The following is a 17,617-nucleotide window of genomic DNA, read 5'->3' as shown; positions in this document are numbered from 1 at the left end:
GTTCTGCAGAGCACCACCACTGCTATATAAGGGTTCATGTTGGCTATCAGCCTGCAAGGCCTTTTGGCTTTGGGTGGCAACAGAATGCCCCCCCCCCAAAAAAAAAAAAAAAAAAGGTTTTTTTTTTTTCCCCTGTTTTTTTTTCCGTTTCCATATTGCTGTTTCTGTTGGATTTGAAAGCAAGGCCAGGAGGCACTTTCTGCCTTGATCCAGAGCATTTAAGATGTGCACAGGGTACAAGGACGGTGTGGGTCCTTTTCCAGGCGAGGTGCTCGGCTCTGCCCCAGCCCTCCCCAGGACCTTCGTGCCATGGCCCTGGTCGTGTCCACCCCAACACCTTGCCAGCTCCCTCCCAGAAGCGGACCAGCCACGTTTGCCTGGATTAAAATAGCTCACAGCTTTACGGTGCTTTTGTTTTTAAACGCTCGACTGCATTAGCATTGATTGATTTTTAATACAACCAACCACCTGCGAGTTGACTGTTACTTTTGTTCTTTCTCTTTGGCGAATGCAATCGCAGCGTGGTTCTCCAGCAGCCCCCAGCCCCAACGCCTCAGGCAGTGCCATGTATTGGTGGCAGGGAGCAGTGGGCATCTGCGACACGCTGCTCTGTCCCCAGTGCCACTGAGCAGCTCCTTTATTCATTGCTCTCGTGTGGCTGCACATCGTAGGGGCGAGGGAGAAGGAAAAAGCATTTTCTTTTCTTTTTGATCCCAACAGGCCTTCATCAACCTCTGCGAGGAGCACCACGGATGCTTGTTTCCTGCCTGCAGGGTTGGGAAGAGAGCAGCAAGGCTCGAGGACACCGGTGAGGACGGCAGACCCGCAGGGCTCCCAAATGCTTGCTCCTGAACCGCTCTCACCGATGTTCCGAATCACCTTGCACGTACAGTGAAACTACAGGCAGGAGCTCGCTAAGCAAATGAGCCCCTCCTTTAATTCCATTTGCTTACGCTGCTTATTTTTCTCCCGCATAATTATTTTAAAAGGAAAATTTAATTTTGTTTAATGGGAACAAAGTTTAACACTCCATAAGCTTTGTCTTCTGCAGCCCTCCATCTGGTTAGCTTTTTTCCTTTAATTATTTTTAAACTGGCCCAGTAAATTGTGTGTGTTTAAGAGGCACTTCTCATTAAGATGAAATACTTTGATCTCATAGGATCATCTCTTTTTAAAGACATGATGATATACCACAATTTTTTCCCCAACTAACCCAATTTCAATATGAATCTATCCCCCACCTGCCCTGCACAGGCGGGGACGTGTGCTGCATTGCAAGCTGGAGACAGCAATCAGAGCTGGCAGGGAGGGAGAAGGGGTCAGGAAAAGAGAGCTCTGAGTGGGCACAGCAGGGACCATTAAGAAGTAAGTGGCAAATCATCTCAGGAAAAGGAAACGTTTAATTTTTTATTTTTTAAGTACAGATGGTGTGGGGGGGAAAAATGCTGCAAGAAGACCAAGAGACATGGGTGCACTATATATAGATGTACAGCTGTTTCCTTCAGGTGTTATAACTCAAAAACGTAGGTTGATTAATTTTGAAAGTTGAAATGTATAGCAGATTCTGATTACATCTGAGTGTCTATAATTTAGCTACTTAGTAAAATTAACTTGACGTTTTTAGTGAGCTGTGAGGACAATAATGTGTGAAGAGACTGAAGAGCAAGTTTGACTGCATGCTCTTCCCTTACCACCCCCCCTTTTCAATTTGCAAAGTTTATTTTTAACTTTTTCAATTTTTTCCAGCATCTTTCCTCTAATACAGACAAATGAGTTTGCTTCCCCCTGCTGTCAGCTGAAGACAGCGTTTTGGTTTTGAGCCTTTCCTGTGATGGACTGGAGGGTGCAAGTGCTCAGCAGCCAGAACCTGGGACGGAGCTTTGGGCCAGCACAGGTAGGGGCCAGCTGAGGCTGGGATCTCCAAGGCACGTAACATTTATTAGAGCATGAGACCTGCAGGAAGGCACTGGGACCCCAGATTAAATCATTTTTCATACCTCAGAGAAAGCCCATTTTTGTGTACTTCACAAAGGCAGGTCACACCAGGAAGTACAGATGCGTGTAGCCTGAAAGTGCACAGTGCTGGTGGTTTTCTTTAATAAAAACTCGTGTGCAGAGTAGGTGTGGGGAGAAACGGCTGTGTGGGAGGACAGGCTCTGCCATCCCATCAGTTCTGAGGAGCAGATTACCTGCAGACCCTGCAAGAGCTGGCTGTTGGGCTGGTGCTTGCTCGGCACTTTGGCTTGCAGATCTGCCCAAAGGGAGGGTGCAGCAGCTCCAGGCTTTTAGTGTCAAGTTGAAATTCAGAGCAAAGCGATAAAAGGGTGTCTATGTGTTATTCAGAGTACTACATCTGATTATCAACAACTGTTAGGAAACCAGTTGGAGCAAACAAAAGCTTTAGTGGGAAGAGGGGAGCTACTGCTGCAGTACCAGACTCGGCAGTGGCTCACAGCCCTCAGCCAGCCCTGTGGCTGTAATAGCCACTTCCACAGCCATGTTTCAAGGAGCACAAATTCATTTTCAGTGAAAGACTATTGCAGTTGGCTGTTCTCCAGAGTGTGATATCAAGGACCCACTATAACCACAGCCCTGTGCTGAGGTTTCCCAGACCTTGGCACTCACCTTTCTGGATGACGAGGGCAAGTCATCTTCTATAATGGGGACATCATCAACTTGAAAAAATATCAGTCACTCTTTGCGAAATTCACTTAGTTCAACAGGGCCACAATTGCACATAAAGTCTACCTTTGTAGCCAACAACCACCTCCAGTTATGTGCTTGGTAGGGTTAAACTAACCGATTTTCCCCTGGTCCTGGTGTGCCCCTGAGAGCAGGCTGCACGTGGTGGGCTCGGATCGAGAGTGGAATTGGAAAGGCACCGGGCAGGACAAGGGGAGCACAGGAGCAGCACAAGTAGGCATGTTCTATTCCGGTGGTTTCTGGCCTGGCCAAAGCATCGCTATTTGATATATCAACATGGGACAGAAAAAAAAAAAAAGTAAAAAAATTAATTTAAATTTAAGAAACATTTTTCAGCGCTTTTAGCAGAAAAATGGATTTCAAAACTGTTTGGCTTTGTCCCTGCTGTGACCTTCTGTTCTCTTGGTACAGACTTGGGGAGCAAAGAGAGGAAGGCAGTGTTTCTGTCACCAGCAAACTGCCTTTTGATTGTGACTCCTTGAAAGCAAGTTTCCACCCTCTGAACTCAGCCCTGACAAGTGCTTCTGCAGCACCCAATAACTACACCTGGTAAGGGCTCGATTAATCGCAGTCATGGGCAGGAAAGGAGTGATCCATGCCAGCCATTATGAAGATTTCAATCCCTTGATGGCTTTGTTCAATAAGTGCTCAAAGTTCTGGCGTTTCAAACAAAACAACACAAACAGCTTGGTGAGTATTTTAAAATTTAATGGTCTGATTTTGAGTAGTATTTTCAGACCTAGCATCAGTCTAAGGTTTTAACAGGGCAGTGAGAAAGCTCAGAATCAAACAGCTTCCAGAAGAATCTTCCAGGTAAGATTAAAATGATTTAAAATATTGAACGTTTTACATATTATTATAAAATGATGGCAGCTGGCAGAACTATTTTTCTTTAACCTACATTCTGTAATTTCAGCAGTGGAGAAACAGGTTGGAAGGTGGGTTGTGCTCTCGATTCTTTCAGGACCTGTTTGACTACAACAACAAACAGCTGCATAACATACAAATATAAAATTTCAAACAAGCCAACTTAAAAAAAAATCAGGATTTTTCTTCAATACCTCCAGTACCTTGTTTCTGTAATAAATATTAAAAACCATCATCTTTTACATTACAGAAAATGTTAAATAAGTTATTTACCAAAATACTTTTTTTTTTTTTTTTTTTTTAGTCATTTTTTCTTTCTTTTCTCCAAAGGCTGATTCCGTTAAAGGAGCTGAATGAACCTTTTTACATCAATAAATAGTAAGGCATAAAGAAGCAAACAACAATCCCAGGAACGTCTGTCTTTATTATGGGAACTTCCTCCTTCAGAGAATCCTTTTTTTGCTGGTATAGGAAGCTGGTTTTTGATTGTCAGGTGATGGGACCTGGTTAGAAAAGCATTAATTATTACTATTTTACAGTACTTCACATGCACACAATTTATCCCTGGGCTATAATCCTGCAGAAGGATCTGCAAATATGAGCGCCTGTGTTCAGCAGATCTTCAAATTAAAGTGATAAAACCCCTGTAAGCATAAAGACTTTTTTATGTCACCAATCTCTAACTCAGGTAGGACTGAGACAGTAGCAGAGCCACTTAGCAGAACAGCTACAGAGCAGAAGGAAGTGCTCAGGAAGGCACTGCTGACGAGGGTAATGGAGGAGAGATTCATAGAAAAGGAGGAAAATTTAAAGGCAGGCTGGGAAATGTACAGCCATTCAGAGAGGAATGGTGTGAGGAGGAGGAGGGGATTTAGGAGTCAGGAAGTATATTACAGCCTTCTGGGAGTAAAGCCTGAACCTTCTGGGAGAAATCAAAGCTGAACTGTGGATACTTAAACACTCAAAGTAATTTAATGCACTGCATTAGCAAATAGCTGTTTGTAGAAGCGTTGCCTATTGGGTCTGTGTTTAAAAAAGCAGAAGCACTGGTTATTAACACATACGCAAGCTTTAAATATGGATGCTTTTTGTGAACTTAGACAGTAGCCAGCTTACTGGACTTTGATCTGGTGGAAATAAACGATTGGATGAAGGACATATGGATATTAGTTTAGGGGAAGTATCAGAAAAGAGAGGATTTAGCTGGTTGCTTGGCCAGTCATAAAACTCTAAATTAAACATCAAATACTGCAGAATACTTATCACACTGAACTGTTGCCACCCAGACTTGATCTTAACATTGTTCCAGTTGCAAATCCAAAGCAAATTGGACTAATTCTACAAATACTACTGGTATTGCAATGTGTATTTCTAATGTACCAAGGAATTAAATTCAAGCAGAAATTTTACTTACTTCCAGGTTTCCTCTGGCCTTCTTCAAGACATCGTGAGTTAAAACCACTGGAAACAAAAAGATGATTACATACTGCATGAGCTTTCCTATATTCTCCATATCCAGGGCTTTTATGACCAAATATTAAGTAAGTATAAATTCACATCTACAACATGAGCAGCAACCAGGCAATTATAGGCAGCCCCTCCACACCACTTCAACTTTCTTACTTAAAAATCCAGATCTGTTACTCTAGCCCAAGCCCTGTTTAGAAGTTCAGGCTGCTGTACAAACCTCCAGCTGCAAAACCCGAGATAAAGGGGCGATGCTGTACAAGCAAACTCAGTCAGGGAAGAGCAAAAGGCCTTGCTCAGCACCACAGGCAGGTCAGAAGCAGCACCAGCACCAGAATGCCATTTCCTGCCCCTGCTTTGCAGCTGCCACATAATGTGTTTTTCAAATCTAAACTCCAGGGAAGTGTTTTTAAAGTATTTCTGCTGTAACAAGAACGATATATGTGAAAACACAAATAGCTCACCACTACATTTAACATCACCGCTACAACCAGGCCCCTGAGCCAGCTGACCCAATTCCCTCAATCCAAGGCAAAGGAACACTTTTTGTTAATTTTAAGGGGAGATGGTGCGTGATCTAATGGAGGTTGGGGGAGAGGGAGGAAAATGGTGCAGCAGAGAGGTTACATGGGATGATGGGCTGGGAAGACAACAGATGGTGAAAGAAGTTAGCCTGCTCCTCCGGCAGTTCAAGGACAAAGCAACCTATATGTGCTTAGGGGAAATCTTGTCAGTGGCTTCTTCTGAAGGGGTCCAAGTTTGTCTCTCTTCATTCAGCTAGTTTGCCTCTGCAGGGAGAGAGCAAGACCTGTGAATGGTGGAGGGGATGCTTCTAAACAAAACTGATATTTAGAAATGTCAGGTTAAATATGTGATTCTCTAATCTGTGTCAGCTTCCTAACTGCTGAAAAATACCATTCACAAGTACCAATTTAATATTCCAGTCTCAAAAATAAACAATTTAGCCATAATAAAGATTTTTCATTACAATAATAAGAACCCAACAACTCCAAGGGTATAGCTGTCATGAGATAATTATACCCTTGGCGGATTACTGCAATTTGGCACTGCATTGTTACATGTTCAGAGGTTCAGATGAGGTTTATAAGCATTCCGTTCTCTCGCCCAGAGAAAGCAGACAGAAGACTCCGATCCACAAGAACGTTCCAGTCTCTGCCTCTAAATATATTTAGGAATGCTCAACTAAATAACAGTGGGAACCTGAAAATCCTCAGTGGTGTGCCCAGCTAACAGGATGCTTGGAGAATGAAGGAAGGCAAGGTCACCTACTGGGATGCCTGTGGTTGCTGGCTATCAAAAGGAGAAAGGCTGAAATAAAAACAAGTAGAAGCATCATAATAGAATCCAGCAGCTTCCTATGATTCACCAGTTTTGTTGTATGCTTGGTCAGGAATTTGTATACAGATGCAATTTAGAAACATTTCTGGAATTGGTCTTTAAGGCAAAGGTAACTTGACATCCTTAATTCCCGTAATCAATGAAACTTAGAGAAAATTGTATCTAGGTCTTTCTGTGTAGCAGAGTGCTCTCTGCTCATAAAGAACTCTACTGCTAAATTCATTTCACCCGGCAAACTAGATTTTTCTAAATCAAAAATATTAAATTCAGTACATGAAGAGAATTTAGAGTGTGTGACACTAATAGTGAAGCTGCTGCTAGCTAGGCAGTACTTCGCATTAAGACAATTTCAGAAAATTCAGGTTTCATTTTATTGGGACCTAATTCAGAAGAGTTTGGATGTGTTGAAAAGGAGTGAACAAAATAAGAGGGAGATGGACTGTTTTCTTTTTGAAAGTGTGGATGGGTAGTGGCTGTGGGGATAAGATTTTGGTCCTAAGGCTAAAATCTCTGCTGGGTTACACTCTGCACAGCCTTCCTGAAATTACCCTTTGTGTCTGGCTGAGATGTCACCAGAGCTAGGAACTGACCAAACTGAATCAGTAAATGTATCCCTGAGATATTATTGGGATGGGTATAATAGATACCTCTGATTTTTATATGACAATACCAAACCAAGTTACTTAACTTTAAAACCTACAGAAAACCTAATTTTGGATTTACTGTAAGTAGCTTGCACATCATTTGATATAACAATTCTGAAATAAGCAACCAAAGCCCTACCCATAAATACTAAAAAAAACAATCTGCAGGCAGAAGATACATGTAATCTAGATATAAAAATTATAGGCTATGGAGCAAAATAACTTTAATTCTTCTGCATTGCATTTAATGACTAGCATAGTATTACAGCCATTTTCCTAACTCTGTATGATATGTAACATTTTGCATTCTAGATTAATTACTGATAACACACATGCCATTCCAGCACACACTAACAAGTCTTTTAAGTCTTGTCTCTTAAGAGAAGGTAAAGATAGATTATTTTTTTTTTAAGACTGCAGTGAAATCCTCTTCCTGAAGTACACATATTGCCATAGCATGTAAGCAGAAGAGAGGTGTAGCTCCAATCAAATCTCTTCTGATTAACAGATTAAATTCTAAAGCAGAAGAAATGGATCTCAGAACACTCAGCTGGTCTAGCACAGCTAGAATATAGTCCCTGTCCTAATCGTTATGTTTCCAGATTATTTTCTAGATATGGCTGTTAAGGGTAAAATACCATTTCACAGCATGTCCTAATTTTTCCTTAAAAGACTTAGAGTAAACTTCTGTTTCCCTTGTTCTGAGCCTTCTGTTCTCTCACTCTTCGCACTCTGGTGCACAGTGTTGACAGATCTTTGCTGCTGCTGCTTTGGCTTTTCCCAGTATTCAGCCATCTAATGCTAACTAAAAGCATACTTGCATATTTATCAAGACTGAGGCAAAATCACAGTTTTGAGAAGGACAGCGTCAAAAAGTTTGGCTGGAGTGGTCTACAGCAACAGTAACTTTGCCTCAGTCAGGAACTGTTGTAGGACAGGAAACTAATGTGCAATGGCAGTAACTGAAATGGAACAACTCAACTGATGAGTGGCAGCTGCACGGATTGACACGTTATCAGTTGGTGTGTGAAACTGTGAACTGCTTTTCATGACATTCTATGCAGCCTTTTGCAGTTGCACAAAATCTTCCTATCTGCATGAGGCTCCAGCAGTTCTGTACTGTCTGAACTTCATGCAGAGGTTGTTCCCACCACCTGAGAGCACACAGAGAAATGGCACTTGCAGCGAGTGCAAAAGAAAGGGCACCTATGTTCATTTTGTTGTTTCCCTCATTTTAGCAGAAGCCATGAATTACAAAAATAAGAACCATAAGAAAGCACGAACTTACACTGGTCGATGATGACTTTCTCCATGTTTTCCTTCAGCTGGTTTGTGGAGTGCAAGCGTTTCACTGTGCTGTGTAACTTCTTCTCCTGCTCAGACAGTTTCTTACGTAATCTAAGTATTTCTGCTTTCATTCCTTCATCCTAAATTCAGAGATGAAAATACTATATTAAAGCATCAAATAAATTATTTTAAATACTGTTAATGTTTAAACAATGTTAATGGCTAAATACTTTTGTACAAGGGCTTCCTTGAGCTTCCTTACAGAATGAAAAACTCCTTTGTCCTTCCACCTTCACTTCCCCAATGACAAGAGACTTCAGTTCTTAGCTGACTTTTAGTGCAACTAGTTTTTCTGCTACTCTCTGAGAAAAGTCTTAACACCAGCACTCGTTTTTCTTTTTGAATTTTCATTCCTCTTTTTCATTTTTTGCTCTCAACTGGAAAACATAATGAAGGCCGATGGGACAGGATCAGCAAGTATCCTGTCTGCCAGGTTGAGAACATCCAGCTTCCTTCTTCAGTGCTCTGCTAGTAGTTGAGGCTGCCTTAATTGAAAGGCTGAAAGGCATTGAACAAGTGACTGTGACAGTTTTATTGCAAAATTGTTTGACAGTATCATTATTCAAGGTTCAATTTCTACCACCAATTCCAACCAAGTTATGGTCAGTATCCTGTAAAACAGGACTACAAGTAGCCCTGATTCTGTTAGTACCACTGATCTGGATTCTTCATGCAAACCTAAGCTTGTACCTTTTTCTTCTTCTTGTGCTACCTGTTAAATAATAGCATCTTCTAGAATTCTCCACTAGCATTTAGCTCTGTAGAAGAACTAATTATTCACAATTCCTGTGGGCTAACCAGAAGGCAGCGAATGCTCAATATCTTTTAGGAGACATTCTTTCGTATGCTGCATTGAAGACATCAGAAGCACTCTACTGTCCTTAAGATGTCCTCAGTATGTTTGGTAAGAAAATCTAAAAAAGACTCTATCAGACTCCAATTAGGTGCTGTACTGGAAGCTCAAATCTCCCACATGAGGTCAGGTTTTCAGACTGATCCAGATGAAGAAGATTTAGATTGGTATGACAATAAAGCATCAGATGCATCACAGGTACACTAAGGCACTTTTGTCTGTATCTGTGATATGTTCTGATACTGCAGCCCAGCCCTACATATAGCTTTCTATACAGATTATACACGAGGATAAAAATGGAAGTATTCACACTTCTCAAGACAGCCCAAATATGGAGCTGAAACATGAGAGAATTATACTGCTTTTCTGATTTTACACATTTAAGAATGCTAGAAAATAACAACAAAAATGTTATTAAAATGATATATAAAGTGTTTGCTTTCCTAGAGCTTTATTTTCTTCAGCAATATCCCACTTTCCTTAAGAAAAGCATACAAAAAATCAGGGGAAAAAAAAAATCAAATTTACTTTAGAGCCAGAGTTTGAAACAGTTTCATTGTTGTGTTGCTATCATGACAGTACAGATAATTCATTCCTCGTTCAGTTTATTTTCATTCATTTGCATACTGCAATCCTTTTTAGTTAAAACGTTATAAAACTTGTCTTGGGGTTTTGTCACACTTTTAAAAAAGCATCCTATTTTACAGCTTAGGCATCCAAACCGTAAAAGAAAAATGTAGCTCAGATCACATCAAAGTTGCTGAAGTTTCTGTTGTTACTGGTATATACATAATCAAATTGAATTTGATTCTACAATAGGGAGTCCAAACCTTTTCTCATTGAAATGAAACATTTGCCACTTGCCTAGGTTTCCTGAATATCACGTAACAAGGTTGAGATTATATCCTTAATATAAAGCATTTTGTAAATAAACAGTATTTTGTAAAGAAACGTACAATATGATCAGGACAGAAAGCCAGTATACATTCAGCCTTAGCCTTTGGTGATGAGAGCTCCTAAAGACTGGGCATCCTGGGTTTGTGATTTTCAAAAGATTGTCCCAAATGGCATGTTCCTAACTGGTGTATGTTCCTTGAACCATTACAACAGTCCAAAAAGGCAAAAATCAAACAAAATGAAACATAATAGTACCTGAGTGCCATGAATAGTACTGTGTACAGCTTTCATCGGAAGGGAAACTCTCCAGAGAAGTTTCAATAAACGTGCAGCCTCTTCTAAAATCTGCTGTACTGTGTTCGTATTCGCAGAAAAGCTATGCAAGGACGCCTGGTCTGGTACCTGTATCAAAGGATCAGACACATTATACTTAACTTTTTAAAAAGTATTAAAATGTAATCTTCATTAATGGCTTAAATCCAGTTGGTATTGCACATTTTAGATGATGTACACAGCTCTTGTGTGCCACAGAAGGTAATTTGTTAGTTTACAAAGACTGTTGAATTACACATTATCTGAGAATTTGGGGGAGGGAGGGGATATATCCTAATCAATAACCTTGATTAATAATAGATTACATTTACTAGATCTGCTATGCCGCGTGGTAATAGTTGGTAACTCTCTCCCTTCTCCATATGCATTTTGTGCCGTGTTATTTGAAAGTCAAATGATTACAGACATCAATTTAAGCAATAGAGATGTTTCTTCCTTAACAGACCCTTTAAACTGTTCCATCTAATGCCAAAATAACTATCATGACACACATAAAATGTATTCCTCTGCTGACAGATGAGAAAACAAAATTGAAGGAATTGCACGAATGTGAAATAAAGGAGAGAAAGAATGCAAGGGGAGCAAATGAATTACCGAAGCAATGATGATACCAAAGGGGGAAGGGTAGTAAAGGAAAAACATTTACAGTTTCTGCCCACATCCAGCATATCATCTGAATATTTATTTAGCATTGTTATCTAACCAGGATCCTCCTGTCACATAAAGTGTCCTGTTTGCTACGCAGTCTGAAACTTCAGTGATGTAAAGCTTGATAGGGAACTGCAAATTGTGAAGTTTACTGCTTTTATCTCTACACCACCAAAAGATGTTAAAAACTTTGAGGGAATACTTTTTCAGTCTTTATTAGTATCTTAACTAGGTCATTTGAAAACATATAATACTTCACAGAATCTTAAGTGTCATTCTGACATTGTTCTAGTGTACGCATGTGATACAAAGTATTTCAGAATTGTTGTGGCTGCATTTTCAATAGCCTTACTATTTATAACTAGGAAATACAAGCATTTTTAAAAATATCTCCAGTTATAGTGATTCAACAGTGTCAATGAGTAGTCTCCATTCCAGTATTTCATTGGTTTTACACCACTGGCATGTTGTTTGAACCTTCTGATCCAATCCCTTCCTGCTGCAGTTTCTTATAGAATCACAGAAGCATTTAGGTTGGAGAAGACCTCCTTTCTAGTTCATTATTAGCTGCCATGGATGTATAAGGAATGTTCCTTCCCTTTTGTTGAAACTTGTAGGTAGATTTGTCTTACTCCATCCACCCCAAATACACTATCAGGCTGTTTACTGTATCCAGATACTAACGCTACTAAATAAGAAAAAGACAGCATAAGCAAACACTCATTGTTCTCCTGCTTCTAGAGGAAAAGGATGAAATATCTGATTTTTTTTTTCCTTTGGTATGTTATTCAATACAAGGCAAACATTTCGTTGCTTTAAGAACCATTATGCTTAATACTACAGTAAGAAAGAGCACCATGGCTTGACATCACTATGTCACGCATGGTGCAGAAAGGCTGATACACTATGTCTCAGAAGATAAGATTTGAACAGTAATGAGATATCCAGGTTCCTAGACTAGCTACTGGTATTTCTAAAGTAGTCAACTGCTCCCAGGAAGTGGAAAAATATCTAAAAGCTTCCCTAATGTAAAACAACTCTCATTGGCATACATCAATCATTAATGCACAGTTATCACCAGGTGTTACTAGAGGGCAGAATACAGGTAAGTGGAGAACTTTATCTGCTATCTTCAATTGTATATTAGATTTCTTTTTTTACTGTCTCATTTCCTTGGTTTATCCCAATCCTCCATTACAAGAGAATTTCCTTAAGTATTTTTATGCTTGGGTTACTGATATATACCCTCACTATGAGCCCTTTCTAAAGCATTTTAGAGATGTATCTGTTTCTTGAGGGTTTTTTTGTTTGTTTTATATCATTTCCATTTAACAACTACCAGCTTCTGTAGTAAAAGCAAGTAGTTTCACCTCATTTAAAGTAAAAGTGAGATAGCTTATTAAAGGACCAGAATTAACTAATTTATCCATAGCCTCATTAACCCAGAATCACAAATAGGAGTCTGCATCTAGATGAGACTTTGACTGCCAAGGTTGAGGTGTCCCAACAGAGTTATTCAGTTAATAGTGCCTGCTCCACCATTTACCTGCTTCTTTGTTTTTGTAATCCATACATTTTGCATCTCTAGGTAAAATTCACCGTCTTCTAACAGCTTCAACTGCTTACCTTTATGCCAGGCTCCTGCACTTTCGTACCAGTGACCTCTCTCAAAGAAATCTCCATTTCTCCCAAAACCTGTTGGCCTTCCGAAATCTGTTTCCGCAGAGCGTTATAATCCTCAATCAAGCCAAGAACGTGACGCCCATTTTTGTCTGCCCACATACGATGTCCAGGAACAAGACGAGGGGTACATGCTGTACTGGAAGATGAGCTGCTGTCTAAATCATCTTTAGAGGCTGACTGCGTACCTGGGACAGAAAAACAGTATATACTTCTTTTTTTATCCTTATATGTAGAACACATATATGTAGAACACAGGACTTCTTTCAAACAAACAAGCTGGAACACTGATAGCATACGTGTGTAAGATACTTTTGGATATACCTGTTTTTGCTAGTGAAATGCAGTGTCCGTGCTTCTGCAGCTCACAAATGTTTCTGCTGGCAGCCGGGCATTTGCAAAGATTTTCTGCACATCAAAATGGGAGAAGAGCAGTATAAGTTAACATACATTAAAAAATCTTTTTAGCTCTACTTCTGTTCCTCTTTTTGCTGATGCTGCACTTAGACTCAGGAAGCAGAGAAACACAGCTAGTTTTCTACTACCATGCCATATATCTTCCAGCCTTCACCTACATTCATTTTTTTTAGCATCTGTCCAATGTTCAAGACAGCTCCCAAAATCAAGTCACCATCAGAAAACGCAAAATATACTGGAAATATTTTAATCAACTCCACAAGTATGACACTCCCTATTGTGATGACCCTAAGAAGCCATCCCCATACAGAACACATGAGAGTGCCCAAGCAGAAAGCCCACAGAGAATGGCAGCTGTCCATAAAGGTTATCAGCTATGTTCAGCATCTTTCTGACTTGCACATGGTAATTACGTTCACTACATATTTCAACTGAAGTGTGATTCTTATTGGAAGTGAGACAGTAAGAAAAAAAAACAACTCTTGTGTCTCACACACTCTCCCATCCATTCCAGTGCTGCTTGTTTTGTGTGCTGCATGAAGTCATTTAGGTAGGCACGTGCAGCTGAAGTGCATGGAGTTAAAAAGCCCCATTATTATTCCTTCCCACAAGGTGCTGTATACCTGTACAAGCAGTAGGAAGGGAGACTTAATGATGTGCATATGGAAAGCTGTTACTATGCAGACTGCTTTAGCAGCAAGGAAGAGCATTCCTGTGTCCCCTGTATTCCCTGTACATCTATCTTGGGACCATAACCTAAGCCTTAGCATAAGGAGTACATTTTCCCTGATTTGCTAAAACAGTATCACTTAACAGTGATTGAAATAAAGCTAAAATATTCCTCAAGGCCATAAAGGGGACAACTGATTTATACAAAGACCATTTAGTGCACTTATTGATCCTTCTTGAGTCACCATAGCAAATGCTATAGAGCTGTGCATTAAAAAAAAAAAAAAAAAAGAACCTCCAGATAAGCAAAAATTATTGCAATTTAACATAGGCATCCTTCCATCCCAGATACTTTCTGCGAATGCTTTTCCTGAATGAAAAAGAAGTGACAGTTGGAGGCTTTAAGACAGTACAGTATGCATTTTACTTCCCCATGCGCTAATAGCTCTAACAGGAAAAGGATTTGAAAGGCTGATGGGCAGCTCCCAAATTGTACAGTTGATGTTGAATAAAGAACTAAGAGCATCTTTAAAGAACAAGGTACAGTTTCTACAGCATAACAAAAGCATGTGTGGCACAGTACCATTCATTCCTGCATAATGCTGAGATTCTTGTTTGAAAAGATAGTTGATATTCACAGCTGACACTGATCCCACTTCCTCCTTCTTTTCTTTTGAAAGCTGTTCCTCTAATTTTTCATGCAAAGTCTTGTTTGTCTCGATGCTTCTTTCAAGCTGTACTCGCAGACTCTGTATTTCAGTCAATAGTTCATGTAAGTCAACTGGATTATTCTGATCTTTTCGAAATTCTTCTGATGCATCACATTTGGGATCTGAGACAATTTCAAAAGAAACACTTAACATCTTCAACAATTAAAATAATATTAGCCATTATCAGAATGCTGAGCAAGTAAATTATAGCCAGCTTTATCCTCAATATTAAGAATTAACTACAAACAGCATTAAGATAATGGTTTGACAAAAAAGCACGTCTTAATTGCTTCAACCCTCAAAAGATTTAAAGAGCTGAAAATTATTTTTTACTTTGTCCATAAAAGCTAATAAGTCTCATGCCAAAAGCAAAAATATAATAGCAAGAGAAGGAAGAGGATTTACAAAATTTTTATATTACTGCACAGTCTGGGGAAAAAATAAATGGGTGATCTTGGAGTGTGGAGGAGGGATAGAATACAATTGTGAGTTTAATTTTATACACTGCAGAAAAAAAAAAAAGAAAATAGTAATCACCTGGCAACCACAGCAACAAATTTGAACCTCAAAAAAGCAAGGGCTGCATTTGTCTTTTCATAGAAGGCGGTCAGCACACAAACAATTCCATGTATTCCCCCATGCCGAAATCAAACTGTTCTCCACATAGTGGAAAGGATTCAAGAGCATGAGGTGGGTGCTGCTGCTCTCTAATTACGTTACTAGTTCTGCAGGAAGGTTGCTTCTATCCCTGAGCCAGCCTTGGCTTAAAGCCCTACGCCAACAGGGCTGCTCTGCTACAGCTAGGCATGAAATACAGCTTTGGCAGGGCATATTACTGAAGGTAGAAAGAAGAAAATAATCAACTTTTATAAGAACTTTACAGGGAAAACTAGATGGATCCTGTGTGCAGTACTGAGCAGTACTCCACTTTTTTTTAACTACCCATGCTACCAGCTGCTTGGTGCTCTAACTTCCTTAAAAGCACTGGAAAGAACACATGTAAGTCTCATTCCTTCCCCTCACCTTCCATGACAGACAAGTGGGCAGGAAATTATTAAATGTCTTATTCAGAAAGCAGTTCCAGTGCTTCTCTCAAGCCCCAGGGAGAAGACACTACCCTCATATTCAGGCAAGGGTAAGCACAAGCTACCTGAGTAAGCCCTACCCATGGGGAAGCAGCAGCATGTTTTCAGATGAAAACTAAATACTCAACAACCCCCACCAAGTTTATTCAGCCTGAGCAACTGTACTTTTAATATTTGGGCTTAGCTTAACTAAAAAGGTAAAGGGAATTTGGGTGTGCCTAATCAGAACATAATCAAGTATCTCAACCTCACAGTTACATTTCCAAGTAAAAAGCAGCATTTTATCATCCAGTTGTTGCTTCTGCTTTGCACAGCAGACCCAAGCAGAAACAAAGAAATAGCAATCCAGCCGTACTGTCCTTTGACAAGATCTTACTCAGAGGGAAGGGATGCATGGGTCAAGACATCCCTTGTGCATTTATACCTGTGCTCTTCCTTTTCGCTTCTTCCAGCTTTTCATAAACCTTGATCTCAGTTCGCAGCGACTGCAGTAACTTCTCATTCTCAGAGAGCTGACGTTGCTTTATGTTCATTTCTGTTTGCAACCTGTTAAGTTCCAATAAAATGCTAAGTTAACAGTTGAATTTTTATCCTTTATTTCAAAATCTAGAATCCACTCCCCCTTCCCCCACAATTCTTCCCTTGCCTTTTGAATACATCTATGCACCTCATTAGTGTTAATGGCTATGGCTAAACACATGCATGTCACACTGACAATTTTCTTCCCTAAAAGAATGTCTAAATGTGGACAGAATCAATACCTGTTTAATTCATTACGACTGCTGTAAATTTCACATGTCAGATATTTGGTTTCATCCTCCTTTTTGCCAATTTGTTTTTGCAACCTTTCATTTTCTTTCTTGATGCATTCATAATCCTCATGAAGATGCTCAATGATTGCATTCTTTTTAGAAAGAGATTCTCTTAACTTTTCATTTTCCTTTTGTTTATCTGAAACAAGAAGAAACACAAGTTATTTGTAATGCCCACAACCCACTAAAGCGATGCTCTTTAACAAAATCAGCTTTTTTAGAGACTGTCAGAAAATAACAGCTGCTCTTCTGAGTTTTAGGATTTCAGTATTTCAATTTTCTATTGATTTTTGCTAGATACATTTTCTGTAACAGTGCAACATTTAACTCCCAAGATTCACAAAGGGTTCCATAAAAGAGCTCAATAAACAACTGTGTATGGCTTCATACGCCAAATGCCCCTGCTACCTGGAACTGGTCAGAAGGATGGCATTCAAAAACCAGCGGCAGCAGTTTCCCAAAGAAGGCTGTGAACTTTGCTAATCCTCACAGAATAATAAATTTGACTTCTCTTTTGGAAGAAAAGAAGTCAGTCGGACTGCTCCAGGGAGCAGAATCCACAGTTCTCTTTGTCCCTCTGTCCTCTCCTTCCCAGCCAACTGTATGCCAGCAGTCCTTTCCTTGGCACAAGCAGTTCCCTGTGACAAAGAATTGTTGGTAGGGGCAACTGAGCAAATCGGAACAGCTGTAACCAGAGAGGTTTATAAGGACCCTAATTTTGTTGTGACCCTACATTCAGTATTAGAAAAGGAAGAGGCACCCTTGGCAAAGAAACAGCAGAGTGGAGTCATTCCAGCTCCCAGCTGTTAGAAAATCATTTTCTCATCTTCTATGAAAGGCTATGAAAACTGTAATCCCCGGGTGCTGTTGAAAAGGTGCATCCTCAGCCTTTCACTTCTAAAAGGCTAAGCTAAGACAAGACAGAAAGCACCTGAGAAGAAAACAAGCAGGAAGTATCCATGAGGCTTTTCTTCTCTAGTGCCTCCAGGAATAAAAGGAAAAGAACTCAAACTCCAGAGACACCGACGTTATTTTAAATCTCAAGGTTGACAATGTGTTATTCACTATGGTTCTTATAAAATAAATAAATAAATAAATAAATAAGAAACTCCGATATTATCAGATC

At 39.8% G+C, this 17,617-nt stretch overlaps 1 protein-coding gene and 1 long non-coding RNA gene across 2 annotated transcripts in view; one reads left to right on the top strand and one right to left on the bottom strand.

Moving 5' to 3' along the window:
- Window positions 1-731: 731 nt before the first annotated feature.
- Window positions 732-3,399, top strand: LOC116496785. Its single transcript, XR_004254044.1, has 3 exons — window positions 732-808; window positions 1,747-1,894; window positions 3,115-3,399. It is a non-coding gene; the product is annotated as an uncharacterized LOC116496785 (long non-coding RNA).
- Window positions 3,400-3,974: 575 nt separating this feature from the next.
- CDK5RAP2 (CDK5 regulatory subunit associated protein 2) overlaps window positions 3,975-17,617 on the bottom strand; it is a 78,500-nt gene continuing 64,857 nt past the window's right edge. Inside the window, exons 31-39 of the mRNA XM_032200525.1 lie at window positions 16,441-16,630; window positions 16,104-16,225; window positions 14,468-14,716; window positions 13,123-13,206; window positions 12,745-12,986; window positions 10,393-10,539; window positions 8,329-8,467; window positions 4,985-5,031; window positions 3,975-4,073 (exon numbers count right to left, since the gene is read on the bottom strand). Of these exons, the coding sequence (XP_032056416.1) occupies window positions 4,014-4,073; window positions 4,985-5,031; window positions 8,329-8,467; window positions 10,393-10,539; window positions 12,745-12,986; window positions 13,123-13,206; window positions 14,468-14,716; window positions 16,104-16,225; window positions 16,441-16,630 (1,280 nt within the window). The 3' untranslated portion in view covers window positions 3,975-4,013. The remainder of the gene's footprint in view (window positions 4,074-4,984; window positions 5,032-8,328; window positions 8,468-10,392; window positions 10,540-12,744; window positions 12,987-13,122; window positions 13,207-14,467; window positions 14,717-16,103; window positions 16,226-16,440; window positions 16,631-17,617) is intronic.

This window comes from Aythya fuligula, chromosome 19 (genome assembly GCF_009819795.1).
Source record: "Aythya fuligula isolate bAytFul2 chromosome 19, bAytFul2.pri, whole genome shotgun sequence".
Lineage (NCBI taxonomy): Eukaryota > Metazoa > Chordata > Aves > Anseriformes > Anatidae > Aythya > Aythya fuligula.
This window is presented reverse-complemented; position numbering and strand designations above follow the sequence as displayed.